Below are 26,243 nucleotides of genomic sequence, written 5' to 3'. Positions count from 1 at the left end.
GCTGTAACAGAAGCACAGCCTCAGGATGGCCCATGCCACAGCTGATGTGCAACGACTGAAGTCTTTGTATGAAACACACACGTGGTTGATCGATGGGCGCAGCCTTTTATTCCTTTTTGCTTTGCACCTTTCCATTTATTCCAGAAAAAAACCCAACTTCTTCCTCTCTCTCTCTATATATACATATAAAACAAACAAACAAATTGCTTTTTTTTTGAATAAACCTTTTAAAAACACTCCTTTTAAAACACATCTTCCATTCATCCAACGGCCATCGGGATCCTGCACACGGTGCACGCCAGGGGATGCTCACAGTTGGAACCTGAGCAGTCTGGGACACGTTTTCCTGCTGCAGGACATGGGGCTGAAGCTGTTCCTGTGATGCATCCCACCTGTACTGCAGTGAGGGGTGCTGCCCTCAATTCTGACTGATGGAAACAAAAAACCACAGCAGGAGCGGCGCGCAGACCGGAGCTGCTGAGTGCACAAAGCAATGCAGCCTTTCCCCAGTGTGCAGGCAGAATTGGTAGGAAAAAATAAAATAAAAAATGCAAGAAAATAATGCCTGGAAGACAAAACAACATCTCCCAAGCCACGCTGGGTGCCACAAAATGGAAAAGAAAATAAATTCCAGAAAGCCACAGACATTTGCAGTGTTTTCATCAGCGCTGCTTTGAGCAGCTGGTGCTCCAGCACTGGGCAGAGCTGGGAGCTCACTGCGTGTCTCCATCCCCAGCACTGGGGGGTTGCAGTCCTCAGGGACCCATATGGACCTCGTACTCTTGTGGGATGCTGATCTGGACCCATATGGAGCCTGCAACGTGGTGGGATGCTGACCTAAACCCATACAGACCCCATACCCTCATGGGATGCTGACCCTGTGCAGGGGGGGGACTTTGCTGACCTCCCTCTCTCGGCATTGGGACACACAGCAGCAGTGCATACATCACAGCTTGCTCAACGGGGCACCAAATATTTATGCACTTTATCACCTTCCTGAATAGGAATCCAATACCCATGAAAAGCAGCAGAACAAAAGGGGTTATCTGAAACGCAGCCTGCTGGTCATGCACGGGGCAAATAAATAATAGTGCCTCCACACAAAGATCTCCTGTCTTGGAGAAGGAAAGGCAAAGGCTGTGAAAGAGCAAACAGCAGCCAGCAGACTCTTTGTCTTCCTTATCTGATTGCAGATAAAGCAGAGCTGTCTGCGTGCTCACCTTCCGTGGGTCACCTTGCTGCACCCTGGAGATGTCTGCCCCATGGGGACACTGGTTCCCAATGGGGACATTGGTTCCCAAGGGTTCTGCCAAGCAGCAGTGAGCAGAGCCCCGTGTCCCACAGCCCTGCCTTGCCCTCCCATTGAAGGATCAGCAAGGCTTCCTGTGCCCTGGCACGCTTTGTGCCCATGACAGCCTCAGGGCACAGGGCTGGTAAAGCCAGAACAGGTCATGCACATCCTGTCAGGGCTTCTCAAGAGCAGGACTTGCCCAGATCCGTGCCCTTGGTGCCTTGGGAAGCACCACAGATCCCTATCGTGCCCAGAAAAATCCCATTGTAAACACCTTAATGAAAGGAAAGGTGACAACGTGAGCTCAGCGCTTCCTTTTGTAAACCCCACTGCTGAAAAGCCCTGTGCAGCCCAAGCAGGGTGCAGGGAACCAGGCACAGCCCAACCCTTACATCAGAGCAAAACGCGTCACTGGTGGCTGATGGCTCTTCATGCTCTTCCCTATCAAATGGAAACAATTAATGAACTATTCAGCCTGCTGTATGCTGGACATACTGAGAAAGGAACCGAGCAGGGATGGGCAAACCTCAAACAATGCAGACGTCTGGATGCTTGTCTAGGACAAACCCAACTTAACAGCTTTGGGCTGACAGGAGGAGCGCAGAGTGCGGTGCATTGAGCACTGGAGAACCCTGGGCTCTCATCCTTTCCCCTCCAGCTTTGCATTTGCAGGGGGAAAAACAGAGTTCCAATTCCTCTCCACGGAGAAACAGCGGTGTGGGCACAGTTAGTGTCCCCTGAGCACTGCTTGTCCTGGGATGCTGGCAGGTTGGGACATCGGCACATCCTCCATCGAGTGCTTTGGCAAGGTCCAGTTAAAATGCCTCAGGAGCAGCCCTTGGCAGCACAGTGTGCCCCTCGGTCCTGTGGCATGGGTCTGAGCCAGGGCTGCTTGGTGTGATGTTGGCTACACGTGGGGAGGGCTGGTTTGCTGTTCTGTGGCTCTATTTCTGGTCCCTGCAGCTGAGCTGGGGAGGTTTGGCACCTCTCCCCCGTCCTCCAGGTGGGGAATGCACTGCGGTGAGTGCGAAGCATTGGGGTGCAGTGATGCTGCAGGGCTCTGTTCAGCTGTAGGCTCCTGTGAACAGCCAGGAATCACTCTGGGAATCACGTCCCACGTCTTGTGATGGCATCAGAACTGGGGAACGCAACGGTGGCAAGAAGAGGGGATGGTGAGTGAGGTCGCTCCACCCTCATCAGGATTCAGGTACCAACAATGGGCAGAGATGAAGGTGTTACAGAGGCAGAAGCAATGGCACAGCAGGGAGGGCTGCCCCAGGGCTGATGCTCCAGCAGCAGTCCTCTGGTGCCAGGCTGGGGGATGCACAGCTCTCAGTGGGATGGGGCTGCACGCAGGTTGTCTGAGCAGTGGGATGTTGCCTGCCTGGGCTGAATGCAATGCAGCCACAGCTCCTGCTTCACAGACCCCAACCCATGCTCTCACAGCCTCCCTGCACCCAGCTCAACCCCACAGGCAGCGAGCAGCTCCCCCAGCACAGGGCAGGACCCCGCTCCTAGGAGGGTTGTGCAGCAGCTGCACAAGGGGTGGCAGCTGATAGGAACAACATGAGAACGAGAGGGGAAAAAGGCCACAGGTCCATTGCCACCAGCTGCTGGGGGACGTGGGGAGAGCCATCAGCTCCGTCCTGCTGGGCTGAGCGACGCGGTGCGGCGGGTAGGAGCGCACCGCCGTCTCCTTTCTCAGTGCACTGATCTCCATGGTGACAAAGGGAACATGAGGTCCGGGTTTAAAATATACTCTGCCTCCTGTTCTTCCCTCGGGCTGAGGAAGAGAGAGAGAGAGATGGGTCAGATAGGTGAGACAGGGACTGAAGCACGGGGCAGGTCTGGATTTTCCCTGTGTGGGTACCCAGAGGTGCCAGCAGGATCCATGGCACCACACAGAGAGCATGCTGCCCCCATCCTACCTGACTGCTGAAACGCTGAGCCTCGGTAGCCAGGGTCCTTCTGAAGTTGGATCTCCTTCAGAGAGAAGATGGAGACATCTGGGAGAGCAGACAGAGAGCGAGGTCAGTTGGCCGAGCCACCGCCAGCAGGGATGGCAGCGCAGCACCGCGTTCCTCTTGCTCTACACCAGCCTGCCCCAAGTTTTTCCTTGCTCTCCCCCCCCACCCTGCTGCAGGAGCCCTCAAGCAAAGGCAAGCAGCAACCACAGAGCTGGCTGTGCCCTCGGGCTGCACTGCAGTGCTGCTCCATGCCCCCAGGTGAGGGGGCCATGCACACTTACTGTCAGGCAGGAGGTGCACCCGCTCCCCCAGGCTTTTGAAGTAGGGATGCCGCAGGGCCACCTCTGCTGAAATCCGGCTCTTGGCTTCATACTGCACAAAGGCCCAGAGAAAGGCAATTATGCAGTCTGCAGTGCCTGCTCACACCAAAGTGCACAGCTGGGACCCCATCAGTGGGTTTGGGCCAGCAGCTGTGTGGATAAGGCTTATGCTGCAGTCACAGCCCCTCTCCCTGCCCCCAAAATCAGGGTGAGTGCAATGCACCCCTCTGCCATCCACCAGCACCTCGCTGTTGCTTACCAGGAGGAGGTTCATCAGCAAGTCAATGCCATCCGAGTCCAACCTGAGAAAAGAAAGAAATACAAACTGGAGCACTATGACACCTGGGGGCCGTTGCAATCATCAACAAAAGGCAAAGGTGTGCGGAGAACTGGGACCTCCCCCACACAGCTGCGCTCAGCATCACATCCAGCAGATGAACCCAGTGCCCCCGGCTCCCATTTCGGAGCAGTGCCAGGCTGCCCTATGCCCCCGGATCTGTGCTGGGGGGAGGGAAGATACCTCGGGGCGTGATTGATTAACGGCTGCGCTCGGTACTGCGTGAAGTTGTACGCCCTGAACTCCTCGTTGGACGTTATCCCCGGCCAGGTATCTTCTGTCGGCGTTCCTGGGAAGGAAAGGGGAAAGTAGAACGTGGTCACCGGCTGCGGGAACAACAGCTTCACCATCCCAGCGCTGCTCCTTATTGGGGACACACGCGGCAACGCCGCGCTCAGCGCTCGGTCCCGGAGCGCAGCGCTCTGCTTTGTCACCGCTGCCCTCCCGCGGGCGCTCGGGGCACGGCAGCACGCTCACCCAACAGCCGGAAGATGAGATGCAACTCCTCCTTCACCGTAGAACCGGGGAACATGGGCCGTCCGGTGACCATCTCGTAGTGGATGCATCCCACGCCCCTACGGCAGCGGTGGAAAAGCGGCATCAGAGAGAGGGGAAAGTCGGGGGACGCACCACCCCCCGCGGCAGGGCAGGGGGAAATGGGCTCCAGGATGCGGATCTGTGCCCGTCCACCCGGCTCTGAAGAGATGGAGCCGCAGAGGACACAGAGAACAAGCCGTGGAGAACCCAGAGCCCACGGTGTGAGCAGCGCCATCCTATGGGATGGACGGGAACACCCAACCCACCGCCCCGCTCAGCCTCACCACATGTCGATGGGGGTGGAATACTCGGTGGATCCCAGCAGGACGTCGGGGGGTCGGTACCACAGAGTGACCACCTCGTTGGAATACGTTTTGGTAGGCACTGACTTGGCTCTGGCGAGGCCTGGAGGTGGAGGGAGGGAGGGATGTGAAGCTGCACCTTCCTGCAGTGCTGCATCCTCCCCAGGGCAGAGGCTCAGGGATGGGACAGCACTGTGCAGAGATGCTCTCAATCGGGTAGAAAACAGCCATGCAACCCCAGCACATTAAAAATCACTGCTGGAGAACTATGTCCCAGGCTGCTTATGGGGTCCCCCTCCCCGCTCCAAGGGCAGCGAAGCCCTTGTGTTTGCCCAATGGGACCATGAGTGCTCTGCCCTCCCCACCCCACGTACCAAAGTCGGCCAGCTTAAGCTCCCCTCTCTCGTTGATGAGCAGGTTCTGAGGTTTGAGGTCTCGGTGTAGGATCTTCCTCCCGTGACAGTAGGACAGGCCACGCAGCAGCTGGAACATGAAGATCTGGGGGGGGCACAGGGGGTGGGCAGTGGGCACCACGATGCTGTCTTAAGAACACAGGGCCAGGGGAGACCCCACAAAGCCAGGGACGCCCATAGGGACGGCCAGGCCCGACTCACCTTCACATTGTGCACGCTCATCAGGTTCCCACAGTTATCCAGGTACTGCTTGAGGTCGTTTTCCTGCAATGAGGAGCATCCATCAGCCTCCAGTTCCCTCCCTCCCCTCTCCCCAGTCAGAACCCCAGCATCTCTCCAACGCACCAGGTACTCGAAGACCAGCGTGAGGGAGCGCTCTGTGTGGATGATGTCATGCAGGGTCACGATGTTGGCGTGCTTGAGGTTCTTCAGCAGTGACACTGCAGGGACAGGAGGCAGCAGGTTGGGACAGCTGGGTGCCAGGTGGGACATCCCCAAGGGCTGGGGGCAGGAAAAGCCTCTCCCCCATCCCCAAGGCCTCACCTTCCCGGATAGCGGTGCATGGAGCCCCTTCCTCGTGCTCCAGGCGGATCTCCTTCAGTGCCACCAGGTTTTCTGTCAGCTTGCTGCGTCCCTTGAAGACAGTGGCATAAGTGCCCTGCAGGGAGAGAGAGGACATGAGGGGTGAGCGGGTGGCTGCCCCATTTTGGAGGGTGGCACAACAGGGATGTGCTCTGTAACATCTGCAGGAAGGGTCATTGGAAGCTAAAGGGCCAGAGCCCATGATTTCCATTCTGTGATTTATCATAATCCTTCCAACTTCCTTTGAATCCTCGCTGGGGTCTCAGCACCTCCTTACCTCTCCCAGTTTGTCCAGCTTAACATAGGTCTCCAGCTTCCCAAACCCGATATCCGACTGCAAGAGAAAAAGGACAACATCACTGGGAGGGATCTCACCAGTGTTGGGCTGGATGGAGAACAGCAGGAGGGGATTGTTATGGGGACAGTCCATCACGTCCTGCATGGATCCTATGTGCACCCATCAGAACACCATCGCAGCCAACTGCAGCAGCTGATGCCCTTTGTGTCAGAGCAGCATGATGGGACCCTGTGGCAAAGCCCTGCCCTTTTCTTGAGTGCTTCCCTACGTGCTGCCCTTTGCTGCAACTCCCTTTGCTTCTGTGTGCTCCTCCAGTCAAGTGTAAAAGAGACATTTCCCCGTTTGGAACTGGGTCTCATTGCTGTATTGCTGAGACCTGCTTGTCTGTACCCAGTGATGGGCAACAACTGCAAGGCCCTCCTAGCAGATCCCTCACACTGCAGCTCTGCAGGGACATTGCCTCGGTCACTTGGGGTCACTCACATCCCATGGCAGCAGCAATGAAGGACCCAAAGCCAGCAGGCAAACTGCAGCTCCTGCCATTCTCTCCTCTCCTCCCTCCTCACAAACAGGAGTGCCACATCTGAAGGTGCTGCTGAGACCTCACCACCGTAACCATGTACTCCCAGGCAGCAGGATGTGTGCCTTTGCAATTTGCAAACAGGGCACTGTGTTTTTGCTCCTACATATGCTGATGCTCTGCAGTCAAGAAACTGAAACGTCAGCATTAATGCAAGGGGTAATTCATTATTTATCCACATTTGCATTTCCATCAGCAGAGGCTCCAGCACTTGTGGCACCGCGGGAGGTTCCCCACCTCCTCTTCCCTGGAAGGTGAAGGGCTGGGAGAGAAGCCAGGTGTGTGCAAGGTGAGCAATGTGCAGGCTGGGGATTTGCATATGTAGGAGTAGCACGGGGAAAGGTGCCTGTGTGCACGTGCACAGGTGTGTGTATGCACAGGGAATGAGCGTGCAGAAAGGGATTTGCACTGTGTGTGTCTCAGAGCAAGGGAGCTTGCTCCAGAGGGACGCTGTGGCTGGGTGGCAATCAGCACATGCATCTCGTATGCACAAAGCAAGATGCTGTGCTGTGACTTACAAGGGATGCCCGCCGTGACATCCTGCTGAGCGGCTTGGGGAACTCCGGGCTCTCCATCTGCAGCTTCTGCAGGAACTCGGGGGGCAGCCGGATGTCCATGGGCAGGGAGAGGCGTTTGCTGACATCCTGCAGAGAGAGCAGAGGGGGAAGGTGAGGAGAACACCCAGGGAAAGGAAGAGTGATGATGGCAATGGGGTGATGATGGCAATGGGGCAGCAACTGGGGTGACGCTCGCGGGACCTTCGCCCCAGCACTTGCCTCTGTGGAGAAGCGGCGCTGGGTGCTGCTGCGGTAACGCACGGCCATGGGGGATGGACCCTCTGTGTCGGGTGAGGAGATGGCCGTGGGGTCTGCTCCGATGTCCCTGCCCAGGTGTCCCAGCTGCAAGTGCCCTTGGGCCAGGTCTGAGGACAAAGAGAAAGAAGGGAGAGCTGCTGGGAGGCAGCAGGGGTGCGGAACGTTTTGCTTTGGGGAACAGGGAGAGAGAAGGGCAGGGAGGTCCAGAGATGCTCCAGGGCCATGAGGAAGTCCCTTCCCATCCTTGCTCCACTGCTGCACTCAGCCACACACAGCAACACAGAAGCCCCCTTGAAAACCAAAGGGACTTCTGAAAGTCAATCTTCTAATGGGACTCCACGTGTGAAGCCACATCAAGCCCAAGGAACCCAGAAAGGAGCAAAAAAAAAAACCCAAACAGAGTAAAGTGAGGCACTGAGCTCCCCCTGGTCTACAGCTTGAGGCTCACACGTCTTCCCACTGGGTAATTAATGGCTGGTTGGTTGGAAGTGCATTTCCCCCATTCACAAGGGGCTGCTTTCAAAGGGGCCGTTTGAGAGGAGGCAGAGCTAACTGGGAGTGCTGGAATGAAGGCCATCCTTCTCTGTGTCTAATGCAGATTTGGGCTTCCATTCCCCGCATGCTCTGCAGCCAGAGATGATCTCATTGCTGAGGATGGAAGGGGATGGCTGGCTTTTGCAGGAGGGCTGGGATCTGGCTGCTCATCGCTCATCTGATGGATGAGAGGTGACAGGCAAGTGACCTGAGAAAAAATGCAGTTTCCTGCCACGGTCACTGTATACAAGGGGATCTGTGAGCTAAGGGATATGGGGTGTCCTCTACAGACAGCCCATGCCCATAGCAGGGGTACAGCCCATGCCAATGGGGCTGACAGCAGCTGAAATCGTGCCAGGAGGTTCTGGAGGGTTGGGCAGGGAGGCACAAAGCACCCCTTCCCCCAGGAGCACTGCAGGGCTCTGGTCCCTGTCCCTTTCTGGCCATCTGTGCAGGCACAGCTCAGAACCCTGCCTTGCACTAAGCACAGGTAGCACAGATCACTTAAGCTAGATCAACCCTTTTCACCTTGCTCCTGTCCTAAGCAAATCATCTGAACTAAAACCAAAGAGCAGCATCAGAACAATCGTAGTTCAACTCATCCACTTTAAGAGACAGTTTGGGTGAACTTGTGCTGGGCCTTAAGCACACAGATCCAACATGCAAGGATGCAGCCTGGCCCCAGGAGCAGCAAATAAGAGCAGTGTCTGCACCCACCCTCAGTGCCACCTCCACCAGCAGCACACAGGTGTGCAAATGCAGGGCTCTGCTCCATTCTGCTCAGCATTTTGTGTGGATCACTGTGAGCTCTGACACCCTGCAAGTAATGAGGCTGCATGGGATATCAAAGCAAATTAAAGGCAGACCGCAGACACGGCAGCTGCTTCTGCCTTCTTTTTTTTTTTCTTTTTCTTTTTTTAATATAAATATATTTAAACACTGCCTCTGCCAAAACAAGCTTTGATCTCCCAAGGAAAAAGGGCCAGAACCCTTTGCTGCCTGCACGGCTCAGAACTTTTAATTACTTTGCTAAGCATGAGCTCTCCTCCTAAAGCTGTTTCAAGGCAGGGCAGCACTCGGATCGTGGGTCATCCATCCTCCTTCCTCCCACACAGCATTGCTGCTTTACATCCCTGTGCTCTGACGGCCAGGCTTAGCTCTGATTTACACCATTGCACAAGCCCTTGTTTGGCCTCTGAAGACTCAGAAATGGTGCAGGCCCTCGTCAAGGATCAGATGCTGCCCACAGCTCTCTTTAACCCAGGATTCTTCTTCTACCCAAGGAAAGGCTGTGGTGCAATGGAGATGTGTGGCAGCATGGGGGCACGCTGGACACCCTGTGGCTGTGTTGGACTCATTAGGGTGACACTGCCTGGGTCAGGATGTGCCCACGCCAGGAAGCTGTTTGCTTTTCCATTCGCTGGCTCTGCTTCCCCAAACCTCCCTTTACCAGCCCTCATGGCTGGCAGTGGGACCCTGAGAATGGGAGGATGGAGAACACAGGGCTGGGGATCCCCCTCCACACCCCAGTGGAGGAGGTAGGTATCAACCCATGGGAAGTCCACATCTTTTCCCATTGCCAGAGGCACTGCATGCTCTGTTGGAGCATCCCATCTCCTGGACTCTGCATCCCTGGGGACACATGAAGACACCCAAGCAGAGGCTGCTGTGACCCAACAGTGTTGACAGCCTATGAGCTCTGATGCTGGAGGGAAAACAGAACCTGAAAACAGCTTCCCACAGTGCTGTGTGAGGTGAGAAAAGAAAGAAAAACCAAACTGATGCTGGTGCTGATCTGTGGGTGAAGCATTCCTGGCCATAGGGAGAAGCCAGGAGATGGGTCAGGTGTATGGCTGAGATTAGGGGCAACATGGAGATGACTTTTGGGGGTGTTTACATCCCAAGGAACATCACCCAGGAGGGAGGAGCAGTTTGCACACGGCTGTGGCAGAGGGCTTAGCTCCAACGTGGGGCTGTGGGCAGGGGGCTCCCATACTCTGCTGCATCCCCAGCTCCATGCAGGGCAATCTGATCACAGCACAGCACTGCCAAGCACCGGCCCAGCCTCTGCCCAGTGCTCTCAGCCCCAGCACAGCCAACTTTGGCTTTGCCCTGTTTCTTCCCTGCCTCCTTCAGGAGAGAGACCGAAAGGCAGAGGACAGGCAGCTGCTGCCTGTGATGGTTTGCAAAGGAAGTGCTGTGACCAAAGGCTCATTAAAGCAGAAGAAGAGGGAAATTGCCTCTCCAGCAGCTCAGCTGGCACAGCACAGGTAACGAGCCCAGGCTCAGCCAGCCCAGCACCCAGCAGCCCCAGGGGGCAACAGCAGCAGCAGCTGTCAGCACCCGTGGCTTTATGAGCTTTGCACCATGTTATCCCCATGGCTTCTACACGTCTAATTAAGGGCTCGAGTCTAATTATAGCCCCAGCTGTTTGCTGGGGTGTGAAGGGAGGGGTGTGAAGCGATGCTGCTGAGGGCAGCTGGGGTGTCTGCGGGGATCTGAGGAGTGGCATGAGCTGCAGGAGAGAGGAAAGGCAGCTCAAATCAGCCTCTGCATCTCCACTTTGAAGCAGAGCCCATCCCTCCCTGCTGGGGCAGGCACAAGTGCCAGGCAGTTACATCACGGCCTCAGCCCCTGCTTGCAGCAATTGTGGCTGCAGGATGAGGGGAAAAAAAAACAGCACCAGCACGTCCTGAGCAGAGCCCAGAGCACTGACACATGAACCCATGTCAGGGCTGCTTTGGGAGGAGGTGGCAAAGCACACGATGTGATACTGCAGGCACTTTGGCCTTGAACCCGCAGCACTCTGCTCCCCCTGGGGGAATGCAGCCCGGTTTGCTGTCTGCAGCTCTCTGCTCTCTGCCTGCCCAGCCTTGCTCTGAACCCGACGCCTTGAATCCTGCACCAGGAGAAGGCTGTGGGTCCAGCAGGGGGAGGGCATCCCCCACTTTCACACTCCCCACCTTGACCACAGATGTGTCATCCCCCTGTTCAAACACCTTGCCCTCCTCCTTTCCTTCTGCGGGCATAAATCTCTCTTCAGAGCAGATTTAACTCCTCCATGGGGTAAGCAGCCCAGGCAGTGGGGCAGCAGCTTTCCAGGCTGCTTTCCCAACCCCTTACCCTCATTCCTCTGGTTGTTGAGCTGGTTGAACTGCTCTGTGAACTCCGTCAGCGACTCCTCGATGGTCTCCGTCCGAGGGACTGAGAGTGAGAACCTCCGCTTGAAGTTTTTCATCTTGTTCATTTTACCTCCTGACCTGCAGGGAAGGGGAAAGAAGTGGTTGTAGGGTGGGAAAAGAAAGCTTCCCAAAGTGCTGGGGGGAGCTGGACCAACAGGGGGGTCCCAAAAAAGGGTGATGCTCCGAGCTCAGCATGCTCCCACTGACTCACATCCTGGGATGTGGGATGTGAGGCACTGGGATCTCCTTAAGCCAGAGATCTGATTAAAGCCATAAAACCCTTAAATGAAGAAAACCCTTAAGGGACACGTGGCACAGCTCACTGAGCAGCCACATGAGTGGCTCGCTCTCGGCATCCCCCACCTTGCTTGCCTGCTTCAGGCTCACACACAGCACCAGGTGGAATCGTACAGTGGGAGCACACAGCCCTGCAGCACCAGCCTTGCTCTCCCCCCATGCATTTTGTAGCACGGTGGAAACACACAGTCCTGCTCCCAGCAAACAGAATGCACCTGCAGACATCAGTGTCTCCCCAGCACAGGGAGGTCCCTCCTTGCAGATCCTAACCTTAACCTGCCTGCTGGGCTCTGAGGGGGGGGGCAATAAGGAGGAACTCAGCCCTTGGGACCAAACAGGCACCCCTGCTCCTGGGTGGCCCAATTGCCAGCCCCCAGCCCCCCCCTCCACCCCAGGCTGGTCAGCACAAACCCTGGTGATTGCATTCCAGACTGATGCGATCAGACACAGCATCGCAGAGCCGATGCATCGCGTCACCAGGGCAACGGGAACACTTGGGTTGACATGCTGGCATCCCAAAGCTGAAAAGATTACCATCAGCAATGCAAACAGTGCTTCGAGGCACGGCCTCCTCCCCCAAATCCTTGGGATTCACCTGGACCACTCAGACTCAGCCACCCCACTCCTCACACACCTTTAGGGATGCAAAACCCTACAGCCCAAGGATCAGTGTGCCCGGAATCAAGGCAGGATGCACTGCTTGGCTGGGGGTGGGAAGAGAGGTGTGAGGCTGTTTGGAGTTGCAAAGTGAGCAAGGAGGATGCTAGGCACATCCATCAGCCATTTAAATGTTTTCTCAGCACTGCAGGGACGTGCTTTGATGACCAAGATGCTGACACTAATGAATGCTGCATTAACAAAGGATGCTTTTCTCACGGCCTGAAGTTGGAAGGGGCCGATGGAGGTCACATCACCCAAGCCCTGCTCAGCACAGCACATCATCCTGGGTCACATCCTGACGGTTTTGATGTATCTCCAAGGAAAGAGACTCCACATCCCCTCTGGACAGCCCGATCCAGATTCACCTCACCTTCAGATGGGATTTCCAATGTTTCAGTTTGTGCCCATTTCTCATTGGAGCCCACCAACAGGTGAGTCTGACCCCATCCTATTGACACCATCCCTTCAGATTCTTGTAGGCATCAACCAGATCCCCCTGAGCCTCATCTCCTCCAGGCAGAACAGATCCTGCTCCTCAGTGAGGGATGCTGCAGCCCCTCCATCACTTCACCACGCCTTCCATGCCCACTGACAGCAATCAGCCCACAGCACTGGGACAAAGTCTTGGCAGGGGGACAGCCAGGACAACACACCACACAGCAAGACCTGGAGGATGGGGAAAGTGCTGAGCACCACAACAACCCACAGCCCCAGGAGCAGGGAAAACACAGGGAATAACCCAGATATTCCACCTGAAGGTGGAGGAAGAAGCAGGTGAGGGAAATGGCTTTTTCCATCTCCTCCCCTCTCTGCTCATCCTTCTCTAACGGCACCAAAGCTTTAGAAGACAAACACCTGAGCAATGAACTGATGCTCCAGATCACCCTGAATCCTTCCCTCCCTGCCAGCAGCTGCTAAATATAAACCTCCTCGGAGAGGAAGCAGGGTGGGGTAAAAATAGCAGTGGCTGCGTCTCCTGCTATGCGCAGGGCTGCTCCTTATCTTTATGGCTCTGCGTAATTGGCACTGTTTTTTCTCCAGCTTCACCTGGATCTACTTGGCATCTGGTGATGGGGTTCATGGGAAAGGCTTTGACAGATGGAGGCTGCGGGGTCGAGCTCACCCTGCCCTGGGTGGCCACGAGGTGCCCCAAAGTTGGGATGCGCCTCCCCCCAGCGCACAGCATCCCACATCCCTGCTCCCAGCCCTGCAGGCAGGAGGGCACCCTGACCCCATATGGGATGGGAGGTGGCTTTGTCCCCCCACCGGGGACAACCTGTGACTGTGTTTCCCCTAGGAGAAGGGCAGCCCAGCTGCAGGAGCAGCCCGGCCCTTTCCCACACTATGGATTTCAAAGGAAGAACGGGTTGCCATTGCCTGCATCCCATCAATTTTAGCAGCAGGGCACTAAAGGAAGTGTGGGCACTTTGTGACTTCCTGCAAGAAGGCGATGCTCGCTAAGCAAAGCAATGACATCCCTCGTTTTACAGCCTCAAATCACCCGGGAATTGGGGCAGCCCTGAGCTGCAACCATCCCTGGGATGGAGCGAGGAGGGGAGCAGTGATCTGAAACAGCACGAAGGAATTCAGGCATTAACAGGCAGAAATGAAATCACCCCGGATGGAAGCTGGCCAGGAAGAAAAGCCAGGATGAAAGCCAGCAGCGTGAATGATCTGCATTTGCTGTAACACAGGCAGATAGTAACTAAAACACTTCAAAGGGCCCAAAGCTGCATCCCGTCAGGAAAACGAATCACGTCACTGAGACTGGGTGTGAACAGTTCTTTAAGCACTGCTTTCAAAGCTGTATTTGCTGCACTTGCAGTGATGTGTTCAGCAAAGTGCTCCCCTAGGCACTGGGGATGGGGCTGTGCACATGGATCGCTTCTCTTTGCACAGCAAAGCTCTTCAGCTCTCCTCTGTGCAACTTCAGAGCCACGTATTTTGGGCACAGCTTCAATATGAAGCTCTCTCCTTCCTCCTTCAGCACACTGCTGGGCTTGCAAGTAACCATTCCTTTCCACAAACAAGGAAACAACTTAGGGGAAATGGTGACTTCTGCTGGCAGAGCCCTGTTTGCTCAGCAAACACCTCTATCATGCAGAGCCACACGTGGCCATGGGGCTGAGCAGACAGCATGTGCAGGAGCCAGGTGAGGACGTGGCCCTCCTTACCTCACATAGCAAGGCAACAGTCAGCACTGATGCAGTGCAGTGCTGACATGCAGAAAGGTGATGCTGCATGCTTTGCAGCAGCTGGGAATCCAGTGGGGCAGGGAAAGAAAGCAGCCCCCCACCATCTAATGGATTGCTCAGCTGTTGGCGTGGAATCCTCTCCCGGCCGCTCCCACCCTACAGCAGATGCTGCAGAGCAGAGCACAGCCCAAATCCTTCATTCACTGCTCCAGGGGCCAGCACAGCCCTGCACCCTGGGACAGGCAGCAGTCCCTGCCCATCACACAGAGCTCCCAGCTCCTCCCTGCTGCTGAGCTCTGTTATGTGGAGCTCCAACATTTCCCTTCCCCCACGCAGGGAGCAAAGCCCTGCACCAGGAGGTGGTGGTCCTGCAGGAGGGAAGCACAATCAGTTCCTAGCAGCCTGCAGCAGCCCTGCAGCAAGCAGCACAGCCATCATCCCACAGCAGCGACTGTGCTGGACAGAATTGGAAATGGAGCTTTGGGTCCCCAGGGAGTTCATCCATCCACCCTTGTGCTGCAATCTTTTCCTCTCCTGTAATCACAGAAGCCAATACAAGAAATGCAGAGCACCAGGAATGCGATGACGGCAGCCAGGAGTTTTCTGTCCTCTCTTTTCAAAGGAGATTTGGGAGGAGAAATGATCCTGCAGCAAATGCACAAGCCTGGCTTCCAATCCAGCTCACAGCGTGCATTGCTTTCCCCTCAGTGTAAATAATGGTGATGCATCCTTCCTCCCTTCTCCTCGGCGATGGGACTCTTGTGGGATGCAAAGCTGCTCTGCTTGCAGCTCCGCTCCCATTTGTCTCCATCCCAACAAGGAGCCCAGTAATGAGGGCACACAGAGGGGTTTGTTCCACTCCTGCCACACCACAGCCCTGCGTGATGCTCTCAGCTCTGCCCGGCCTGTGGTGAGATCAGGGCAGCTCCCAGGAAGGCACCAGAACAACCCACATTATTCCAGCTGCCACAAAACACTGCGTGTTTATTCCTTGCTGGAGCAAAACCTGAGAGCAGTGTCCAGCATTGGGCTGCAACCACAACAGAGTGCCAGTGGCCTGCGTGCACTGCAGCATCTCAATGCTCTCGCTGTGTTGGAAGGTGCCAGCAGCCCTATGGTACTGCCCCTGCCCCACAGATCAGCACATCCCATGCTCCGACAGACCGAGCGCTGCTGCAGGGTATTGAGTTATCCTCCCCCATCTTCTGTGACTCTCTTTCTCCATTCAGCCCTTCAGGAGCACCAGGACGCACAGCATGGACATGGAAAAAGGGCACAGACCCTGGGGGTGAAGGATGCTCTGGGAGCACCAAGCTTCTGAGGAACCCTATGGGAGAAGATCCCTTGCATTGCACACCTGCATTCCCTCCCCAAAGGGTGCACAGGGTCTGCTGGCTTCTTAATTACCATTTCCTTATTCTCTTCTTTTTTTTTCCCCCTCTTCTTCCTTAATTAGAGCTTTCCCTCCTTTCTCAGCCCACACACAATTCCCAGAGCTCCTGGAAAGCAGCACAGGGGGAGCAGGGGAAGCCTTCCCTGCCTAACAGAGAACACTGCAGCTTCCTTCCCATGACCCACGGCCTCATCCACCTCGGACAAAGGCACTGGGGAGGGGGCTCAGAGCTGCTGCCCCTGCAGCTGTGCAGGGAATGGCTGCAAGCATTCTGAGAGGCGTTATTTAGGGAAGCAGCAAACACACCCTGCACACCCAATAACCACGTGGAATTTGAGAAATGCGGCCACCTCTGGCACAAGGAGAAACGGGGAGGGAGGGTGGGACAGAAAGGAGCAGCAACAAATAGGTGGAGGGCTGAAGGAAGGGTCGGATCCCTGCGAAAAGCCATGCAAAGGGCCCATGCTGTCGCAGGATCTCTCTTCCCAAAGAAACGGCTTGAACACAAACAGAAGCACAGCGTTTCTAAGAAGCACCACCAGCGCCCAAAGCAACGGTGCAGCTCAGCCCTTTGCCACGCGTCTTCCAGGAGCTCTGCTCTGCTCCAACACATTGCATTGCCAAACAGCCCAGCCCTCACCTGCTGCAGATAGCTGCACCCCTCTGCATGCCTCCAGCATCCGGTCAGGCACTTTCTGCCCACCCCAGCAATGGGAGGAGGAGCTGCAGGGACTGCAAACAGCTTCGGAGGGATTAAGGCTCCTTCCGACCGTGGCAAACTCAGACCCAGGAGCTCCTTGGCACTAATGAAGCAGCTCCCCGCTGCACTCACACAGATCTTTGTGCAGCAACAGAGAAAGAAGTGCATGCAGACGGAGCTCCTGACCTATTTCTCCCCACTCCAGCACAGCTCTGAGCTGGGTTCCCCCCCAGGACCACACTCTGAAGCAGCAGTGCCACGGCTCAGCATTAGGCACATAAAACTCTTTGCAAATCTGTTTTATTTAAAGCTCTGGGATGGTCACATGATAGCAAGGTAGTGAGCAAACACGGCAAGTCCTCTTCCTGCCAAGGGCTGCACTAAGCTGCTATTTAATCTTAAACCTGTTGTGCACCTCGGAGGGCTTTGCACACACGTGTGCATGCATTTCTCACCCCGATGCTCTCTCCCTGTTTCAACATTCAGCTTTTGCTTGGAGGGAGCCGAGTGCCCCTTTCACCCCTCTGCTTCTCAGATCTCTGTGCTGATACGAGAGCTCCAGATTTCTGCACACAAAGCATTTCCACTTTGCAAAGAGCCCGGGGTTGGGCAACAGCATGAAAACCAGCATTGAGGCCATGCAGAGGGCAGGAATAGCACGGAAGCACTGAGCATCCCAAGGCGAGGCGTGCAGAGCTGCTGCTCCACTCAAGTGCTGCCCCGCAGGAACCCACTGTCCTTCTGCACCTCCTGGAGGACCCTTCCCACCACCATGACACGATCCCATTAAACCCAATCCGGACCTGCCTGCATCCCAGGCATAGATAGAAATAGATTAAGCACGCCCTGGTGCCCGCAGCTTTCTGCTCACTTCCCTATGGAGGGCAACATTTCATGCCTATCTGGGAACTCGGCGAGCACACGCTGTTCAGATAAACCTTGTTCCTTGTTAAACTGTAAATAACGTCTGCTTTGGCAAGCCAAGCCCCAGCACGGCGCCCTGAAAGTCACAGTGTCACCATGAGCACGGCAGGCAGAGCAATGGAGTCGGTGGGTTTCAACACCCTGAACGGTTCTCTTTTCTCCAGCCCCATCTTCTCACTCCCATCCATCTCCTCACTCCCTGCCCCACTTCCAAAGCACGGCTGTTCTCCCACACACTCACCGCTGTCCTTGTGAGCTCTGAGCATTCCTGCAGCAGCCTTGGGATGTGGGGGAGATAACAGAGCCCTGCAGAGATCAAGGGAACGAAGGAGGGAGGGACCTCGTGCAGGAAAACACACAGCCAGACCCATTGCTTGGATGCTGCTGTGCAGAGATGGGTGCTGCAAGCACAGAGTGCAGGGAGGGGGCCATGGGAGCACATCCTGAAACAATTCTGGTTTAGCCCCCCGTCAAACCACGTCCACAGATCCACGTGGTGCTCAGGCACTGAGCCAAGGGGACTCCGAGCTCCGCGGGATGAAGGGCTGCAGCCCAGCAAGCGTTCAAAGCTCACTGGCTGCATTCGGTTCTGTTCCTCTCCTGCCCCACGAGCTGATAAGCTTCGAGATAAGAAAGGATCATAACTCTGAGAGCTGAAGGGACAGGAAAGGAGGTCTGGCCCGCACATGAGCCAAGCTGAGTGCACGGCTGGATTCTTACCTCCCTCACATTGCAGTGTGCACAACAACAACCTGCGCCCGCACCCTGCTATCATAGCGCGATTAGTTGCACAATTAATCGTTAATAAGGAGGGATTGGAAGGGATTAAGGATTTAAATAGAACACATGCTGCTAATGGTACTTGATAAAAACGTGCTTTCTCCTGCAGTTACGGTGCTGTGTTCTCATGGAACTGAAGGGGCTCCATTGGACCTCTGCACTTCTTGCACACAGGAAATGCCCATGACCCCATAGGCACAGCAGCAGCTCTCGATGCTGAGAAGCACTCAGACCCACACAGAGAAGTTTTCTGCCTCGAATCAGTGATAAAACAAGTGGAAAAGCAAACCTTGTGGCTCTTTGGAGCAGAGCAGCTGGAAGCAACCCTGGGATGGAAGTGCCTGCAGCACAGCGTGGCTCTGCTGAGGTTTCCTTGTGATAAGCAGCATTCCAGACTCTGCTCTTCTTCTAAAAAGGGGAAAGCACCAGTGCTGTGCTGGCCTGTGGCCCCATCAATAGGGAGGAATGCCACGGGCTCTGCATGGTCCCCTGGGTCTGATGGGACCCCAAAGGATGTGCAGCTCTGCTCGGGACATGTGCCACCATAGGCAGTCCCCACGGTGTGACACCACCAACAGCCTGCCCCCAACCTGCTGCTGGGATGCACAGCAGCACCTTTCATCCCCAGGGCTGCTCATTTCCCTCCTGTGGCTGCTGCCACAACACACAACATCAGTGCTCTCACTGTAGGGGCAAGCCTGTGATCTGCCTTTGGATGCGGTCACCTCCAAGCAGGATCCTGCCAAGGAAGCCCTCCTCGTGGCCACGGCCTCCACTCCTGCAGAGGGAACACTGCCCTTCAGTCCCCCAAATGCCACCACCAAGCTGCAGCCACAGGCCACCTCGCTGCATTGCACTGCTGCCATCAGATACCACCCCATGGTATGGGCAAAATACAAAGGACAGATGAGAAAGGGCTGGGATTTGTGAGACACAGCGTGTTCCACACCGCCTGTACCTCCTACGTGCTGTGGCACTGTGATTATTCTGCAGTAATTAGTTAATAATTACAAGCTGACCAGCCCTTGGGAACATCCGTAGCAGAAGGAGCACGACGTGCCTTAGGCTGAATGCAGATTTCCTTACAGCTTTAATCATTGCTTCAATTTGAGGCACGGATGCCAGAAAGGTTTTTCAGCCCACAGTAACACAGGGGCAGTTCTCACCTCTCTGCCTGCTGCCTGCTGCAGGACAGCCATGCACTTCACCACCAGCTGTGCCGTGGATTTGGCCATTACCCCATGGATGGGGATGAGAGGGATGGGGATGGGGCAGGACTCACCTAAGAGTTCAACCCTGCTATGAAACGTGAGGGGATTTGTGATGCTCGATGACAGAAGGGCCATGCACTGTGCTGCTGAGGGCTGACTTCAGCAATCAGTGCTGATTTGCACCACTTGAATGCTTGGTGAAGCATGGCAGAGAGGAGTTTAACCTCCCGACTGGGGCAGATGCAACGGGAGGACATTTCCTGGGTGAAAAGAGGTCACCTCCGCTGCTGCAGCGCCCTTCAAACCAGCTATAGAGCCTGCAACACTGAAAGGATCCAAAGCACCACTGCTAGCAGGATCTCCACCTCCAGCACCTGCACATTGGTGGCATTTGCTCCAGCACTGCATGATCTGACAGCCTGTGAGTCATTCCTCCAAACATTTCAAGCCATGCCATAAATCCAACCTCCAGGTGATGCTCCATGCCGGAAAAACACCCCCCAGGTGGATTTTTATGCATGTATATTTTCACAGGTGCAGAGCTCAGGCTGCCATTCATACACCACATGTATGAGACTGAGATGCTCAGCAGCACCAGTTGGCTTCAGGTGCAGACAGTGCTGGGGAGAAGAGGGGGAGATGGAGACACCGGGGGGTTTGCAGCTACACCCAATAGGGGTCATAAATCACAGCCCTGAGTGGTTCCAGCAAAGGTTAGCACTTATCAAATAATTCAATGGATCGAACAAAGATAGCATCTCTTCCCCATGCACTGAGGACAGGGCAGCAAATCTCACCCCTCTCCATCCTGGTTTACTTCCTCCTCTCTGCACCACAAGCAGCAAAGCCCTGCACGTTCCCACAGTACCAGGCACCAACAGCACTGCCTCACCAATTTGCTCCTTGGATAATATATGATTTTCATTACGTTGGCCTTGAGGATCAAGGGTGCAAAAGGCAGCAATGAGAAATAGCCTCTACTTCAGAATGCCCTCGGTTCCAGTCTGCACGGGGAGATACAAGGGAAGAACAGCATGGGGCTCAATGCAGTGTGTGCAGCCAGAGATGCTCTGAAACACCTCCACCTGAGCTGCCCTGGGGGATCTGGTTCCCAAAAAAAAGCAATGAGCATTAATCTTGGAAAACAGCAGGTCAAACAGCCCCCAGTTCCACAGCAGGAGCACTTCTGAGCTATTTATCCTCCCAGCGTGGCATGGGCAGAGCCTGGCGTCAAATGGGGGCACAGGAACACAGCCAACTCCAACAACTCCAACCCCAAAGCCTGGAGCTCCCTCCCACATCACAGCCTGCACTCTTAAAACCATGGGTCATTACACATCCAGCACAAGAGGGAATGTTAACAAGAGCCCAGCTGCTGCTCAGGTGGATCAGTGGGGCTGAGATCTGTGGGCATTTTGCTGCAAGAATGGGGAGAACTTGGGCTGCCTGCAAAGATCTGCTCTTAGCTGTGGTGGCGTGGAGCTCATTCCTAACACAGTGAGAAAACCCAGAAGGTAAGAGAACACAGCTCTCTGGTTGTGACTGCAGATAAAGCATGGCTAAGCCTCAGAAAGGAGAGAGACAGAGAAAGAACAGGGGAGATGAGATGCTGAAGCCGCGTCAGCTGCACAGACGAACCCACAGCCATCTCTGCAGGCTCTGCACTGTGGCTTGAAAACAATTTCAGCCCTTCACTGCTCCTGGCTGAGCCACGCAGGCCAGACAAAGCAGCACAGGATTGCAAGAGGCTGAGCAAACAACCAGATGAGCAGCACTGGCTGCAGGCACAATGCTACCTGAAAAGAAACCTCGATTAGACAGAGAGCAAAAGATGCTTCGTCTGATTACAGTTCGACTCTGCAAAGTCAATTGTTGGCCAGATTGTAATCTGGGCTGCATTCATCAACAGGTCGCTCTCTCTGCTGTCGGTTTTCCCTCTACAAACAGAAGTGAGTTAAGTGGGAGAAAAGCAAATCCTGCATAACCCTGCATGGGCAGAGCCTGCTGTAAGCAGGGGCCCCTGGAAGCACAGACCTTTTGTTTTTCTGCCTGTATGGACGTAAACCGAGCCTGTGCTGTGCAGCAGTGGCAGAGGTGATTGACCTCTCCGAGTTGCAGTGCACCAATTACCCACAGCAAAACTCACTCCAAACTCTGCAGCTGGCCCAGGGACCCCTGTCCTGCTGCCAATGCCAGGGAGATGCTGCTTCGCCTCAGCTCTCCTGAGCATGGAATGAGAGCGTGGGAGGCCTTAGCAGTGCATAAACCCTCCTGGAAACTCCTCTGGTTATTTGGACACGACTCCAAACACGTGTCCCAGGTTTTCTGGAGGTTCTCAGAGCTCCTGGCCCAAACCTCAGCTCTGTGAGGAAGCCAGAGGAATGTCTCAGGGTTTACAAGGAATGGCTAGGCAGTGATTTCTCTCCAGCAGCCCAGGCCTAAGGGATAATTTCAGTGGAAACTGCAGCATTGATGTTTGAATGCATACATGAGGCAAATACACAAGTTTCTGCCTCCCTCAGTCAGGGGAGCAAAGAAGGGATGCTCATGGACTCAGAGCAAAATTCTGCAGCACCTGGAGCAAATCATTTCGCCTCTCCACTTCTCCCAGATGCAAAACGAAGCTGTTGTCATCTATTTTGTCCAGTGACAGCAGCAGCACCAGAAGGCAGAACCCATCCCTGTGCCCAGCTGTGATGAGCAACGCAGAACCACGGCAATAAATGTGTATGAAAAGCAGGAGCTGCAGATTCAGAACAGCAGGGCACGCCTGCTGCATTTCAGTCACCTGTAATGCATGAATATGTGACACCACCACTTTGCTCTTTGTCACTGCTCAGCACTGCCTGTCTGAAGGGTCCATTCAAGGGACCACAAAGAGTGCTTGTTTGGTGCAAGGGGCCCTCCCAGCACTGAAACAAGTGTTTTCCTGCTTCCATGCCCGTCTCTGCCACCATCCCAGGGCTTTACACAGCTTGGGGAGCAAAGCTGTGAGAACAAAGCAAGGTCAAGTGTTAACAGATGGTGAACTCAGACGTGGGGATGCAGGGATGGGTCCAAGGGCAGAGGCAGACTGCTGGAGCGCTGCTCTTTAGCCACAGCATTTCTTCTCTTTTTCAAGCAGTTCAGAGAGGATGAACTCAGAGGTTCCCAACTTCTGTTCCTGCCTCTGCTCCTTTTCTTGCACCAAGAGCACATCACATCCCACTGACAAGCCTGTCTCTACTCCTGGGAGGAAAGGATGCATGGTTTGGTGTTTGCATCAAGGAAATCTTTTCAGGATCACAGGAACCGGTGCTGACGGGGTGACCCAGATGCCCCATCACCACCATGCGAGGCCACAGGCAAAACTCCACGTGCACTTACCCCATTCCAGCTCTGTGTCAGCACACACCAAAGCTCTACACACTGCCCCTTTACCAAGCAGGAGGTAATTGGAGCCTATTTCCTTGCAGGAAGAGGGTCCTGGAAGAGGCATTTTCTTTTCTGCATTTCATCCACAGGCACAGCTCTCTGCCCTCTGCTTGTTCAGACCTCTTTCCCTTTGGGCACCTTCTCAACCCCCAGCATGCACACATATGCACCTCGTGCTGTGCATTTAGCTAATGCAGAGTGCAAACCCCCCCCCCCCCCCCCCCCAAAAAGAAAACAACCCCACGACAGCCCCAGGCCTGACTGCTGCTTGCAGTTAATGCCACAGCCGTGCCCAGCAGCCTCGCACACTCATTGCATCTGTTTTTGCAGAGAGAAGAGCCAGTTTAAAGGTGGACTGGCACAGGGCAGGCACGGCACAGACACACATTGACTGCGGTTATGGCTGGGGGGGGTGGGGGTGGTGCTGGAGATGGCGTTGCACACCCAGGAACTTATCCGAGCAACAGGCACGGCTCGTTCTGACAGCCCCAGAAATGCAGCTCAAGGAGCGATCGGTTCAGCCCACTGGGGGAACTTTTGGCCGGAGGGATGGATGCGTGCCCACCCCCCCTCCGCCCCAACCCCCACCGAAGGAAAGGCTGAATCGGGCTCCCTGTAGCACCAAAACACGAGCAGGGATCCCTTCCAGAAATTCCTCCAGCACTCGGCGTGCAGCTGAGTTCCCCCCCTTCCCCCCACCTCCAACTTTTACCGCGTCCCCTCCCTCACCGCTTCGTGCCCCAAACCGAAAAGGGCTGAGATCCCCCCGAGCGCAGCCGCAGCCCCGCACTCACCGCACCGCGGGCGCAGCGCTGCTCCCCTCCTTCCTCCTTCCTCGCTGGGGTGCGGGGACGGGCGGGGACGGCGCTGCGGGGCCGAACCGGGGTCGGGAATGGGTGCGGGGCGGGGAGGTGCTGGAAGCGGAACGGTACCGGCGGCGGTGTTGGAAGCGGTGCCGGTGCGGTGTCGGTATCGGTTCTGGTGCTGAAAACGAAGCGGTGCCGGAGCTGCGGGAACAGGAGCGGTTTTGGCGTCGGTTCTAGTGCCGGAACCAGAACGGTGTATCGATGCCGGAGCTAAAAGCGGAGCGTTGCCTCTGCTGGACCCGGTGCGGTGCCGTTGTCGGTGCCGGTGCTGGAAGCGGAGCGCTGCTCCCGCATTACCCGGTGCGGTACCGGCCGCTCGCCCCGCTCCGTTCCGTTCCGCTCCGTTCCGCTCAGGCTCCTCCCCGCCGCAGCCCCGGGCCGGGCAGCCCCGCTCTCCCCGCAGCTCTCCGGGATGCAGCGGCCCGGAGCCAACGGTGCCGGGATGCAGGGAGCTCCGAGCACCGCAGCTTTTCCTCCAACCCGGGCCGCCTCCGTTCTTCGGGCTGCCCCGGAAATTTCAGCCTCCGTCACTCCAGCGGGACAATGTTTTTAGTGGCGGCCTCACCTTCCATTCCCGGCTATTTATGGCTTTAGATTGAGGCAAACATTCGCAGTTTGCCAAAAATAGTGCAGCCGTGGAAATAAATCAGGCTGACTGGAGGTGCCAACGTCGTCTGTCTGAAACTAATTAATTTCTTATATCCCCTGCTATATTCATCCTCGCCTTCCTTCCACAGAGCGCGCTGTCTGTCAGCGGAGTTTTGTAATTAATGGGTTTTGTGTATGAACCTGAGGGGTGTGCAGGGGAATTAATGTGGCTGGGGGAGGGATAGGGGTGCCAACAAGACACCTGTGAGGGGAAGGGACAAAATCCATCTGCACAGAGAACAGGGAGAGGGGCGCTTTGTGGGGAAATCCTATTGCAGGGAAACACGTGGGATCTGCTCTGAGACCCCACAAGGAAAACTGTCCAGAAGAGATATGGGCTTCTTTAGTTCTGCTGCTGCCAGAGCTCCTTTTTCCCTTTTCCTTTTTGAACGTGGGAGTCTTGGGAGACTTGCTGACTCTCGTTTCTTATATTAGAACCATCAAGTTTTGCTGGGAGACGTTTGGAGGAACGGGGAAGTGGTTCACAGATGGCACTGCAAGAAGCATAAAGTCGAGCCCCAATGGAGGAGCAGCTTTCCAGGCTGCTTAAAACCCCATTTTGTTTGTATTAAACTTGTCCCATAGCAACACCCAGCCAAGACCCACAGCCTTTAGTAATGCTTTAGGGCAGGCTCTTGTGGGGCAAAATACTCAGCGCCAGCCCTGCAGTCGGCTCATTTTGGGGTTGTGTGAGCTCACGGGGCTGAACGAACGGGCTTTGACATGGAAATCGCCCCCAGAAATGGACTCTAAGCTCGAGGCACGCTGCCCCAGCAGGAGGTGACAAAGCCCAGCCTCACCATGGGGCTTTGCACCCTTTGCCCCTCGGATGGAGGGGGAGCAGTTGGGGGGGATGCAAAGCCAGAGGTGCAACGTGCAGGCTTGAAGCCTGCCCTCCCTTCACCCCTGGTCAATGAATACCCGGTCATGTGGCTGCAGAGGCAGTGGGGCTCAGGGTGACACAGCCATGAAGCCCTTTGCCTCCAGCTGCCACCTCACCCTTCCCCTCTATGCAAAGAGCAGGCAGCCCAGGGGGGAGATGGCTCAAACACTTCTGTGCCATTCCCAGCAGAACAACTGCTGCCGTGCTCTGCGTACCGCAGTGCTGAGACCACCTGGCACTGGGATTCTATCCTAAAACAGAAAGCAGAGGAGATCCCCAACACGAGCCATGGCTAATTAAGGAGAGGAAGCCCCCGCATCAAAAAAAGGGGCAGAGAAAAAGGCGATGTGAGAAGGGCAGGAATGTTACAAGCAATTAGCAGCAGAGACACGAGCTCGCTGGCTGTGTCACACAAGCTGCTTATTGGTGCATGACGTTCCTCATCAACATAAATTACAATAATCACCGTGCCGAGGAAGGGCTCGCTGTGAGCCTGCTGGCTTGGGGAGGAAGATGTGCAGTAAAGGGGGGGGGTGGATTCCCAGAGCTGTGTATCCACAGGCTGCATGGGTGTGATGGGCTTGTTTTTACCTGGGCCAAGAGCGCAGCAGGGTCACAAGGTCCATATGAGACTTTATGCCTGCTGATGGGCTGAGTCCATTCCACCAATAGTAGCCCAAAGCAAAGTTGTCCCTCAGCGTGTGCTCTGTGGAGGGCAATGCAAACCGAGGCTGCTGCTGTAGAATTTGGCACCCACAGCGGGTGCCTCTGCAGCGCATTTGCAAGGCAGTGCCTGCAGGGCGGTTTTCAAACGAGCCAACTTAATGGCTGAGCAAAAGGCGTGCATGGTTGTTTCTGGGGAGCTTTCTCCTTGGAATCACATCGGGGCTCTGAGGTTGTTTTGTTGTGGTGAAATCCCGTAGTGAAATCCTTGTGGAACGGCAGAACAAAAATCAGGGGTGAAGTGGGCTCAGCGCCATTAGGGGTGTTCTATACAAAAAGAGCCTGGCAGGGAAACTACAAGACCTTGTGCAAATCCATGGCTGGGACCAGCCCAGTTCATACTGGGGGAGATTTTGCTCGGCAATCCTTCTCCTCCTCCTTCAGTGATGCA

General features: G+C 55.4%; 1 protein-coding gene across 4 annotated transcripts; it reads right to left on the bottom strand.

Annotated features, from left to right (window-relative positions):
* Positions 1-85: 85 nt before the first annotated feature.
* On the bottom strand, positions 86-24,389 carry CDK18 (cyclin dependent kinase 18). 4 transcript variants are annotated; one of them, XM_048926013.1, is made up of 16 exons: positions 23,527-24,389; positions 11,100-11,236; positions 7,404-7,549; positions 7,146-7,271; positions 6,027-6,083; positions 5,711-5,825; positions 5,513-5,607; positions 5,369-5,431; positions 5,129-5,252; positions 4,737-4,857; positions 4,393-4,490; positions 4,099-4,204; positions 3,838-3,880; positions 3,540-3,630; positions 3,220-3,297; positions 86-3,074 (listed from the first exon to the last, which is right to left on the bottom strand). In XM_048926013.1, exons 2-16 carry the CDS (start codon positions 11,221-11,223, stop codon positions 3,040-3,042), a joined length of 1,422 nt encoding a protein of 473 aa, XP_048781970.1. In that variant the 5' UTR covers positions 11,224-11,236; positions 23,527-24,389; the 3' UTR covers positions 86-3,039. The 4 variants fall into 4 exon arrangements, with proteins under 4 accessions (XP_048781970.1, XP_048781968.1, XP_048781971.1 ...); XM_048926011.1 differs by lacking the exon at positions 23,527-24,389 and adding an exon at positions 22,685-22,879; XM_048926014.1 differs by lacking the exon at positions 23,527-24,389 and adding an exon at positions 17,569-19,038.
* Positions 24,390-26,243: the final 1,854 nt, after the last annotated feature.

The sequence above is a fragment of the Lagopus muta genome, chromosome 24 (genome assembly GCF_023343835.1).
Source record: "Lagopus muta isolate bLagMut1 chromosome 24, bLagMut1 primary, whole genome shotgun sequence".
Lineage (NCBI taxonomy): Eukaryota > Metazoa > Chordata > Aves > Galliformes > Phasianidae > Lagopus > Lagopus muta.
Note: the sequence above shows the minus strand (reverse complement) of the source record. Positions and strands in the feature narration are given on the sequence as shown.

Bases quoted from the DNA above. Each gene is read 5' to 3' on its own strand.
- CDK18 (XM_048926010.1), bottom strand. From the start codon at position 16,372: ATGCAGAGGGGTGCAGCTATCTGCAGCAG. The intron at 7,550-11,099 runs GTAAGGGGTTGG...CTTTGTCCTCAG, and splicing joins CAACAACCAGAGGAATGAGG to ACCTGGCCCAAGGGCACTTG. The intron at 7,272-7,403 runs GCAAGTGCTGGG...CTCTCTCTGCAG, and splicing joins AGCGCCGCTTCTCCACAGAG to GATGTCAGCAAACGCCTCTC.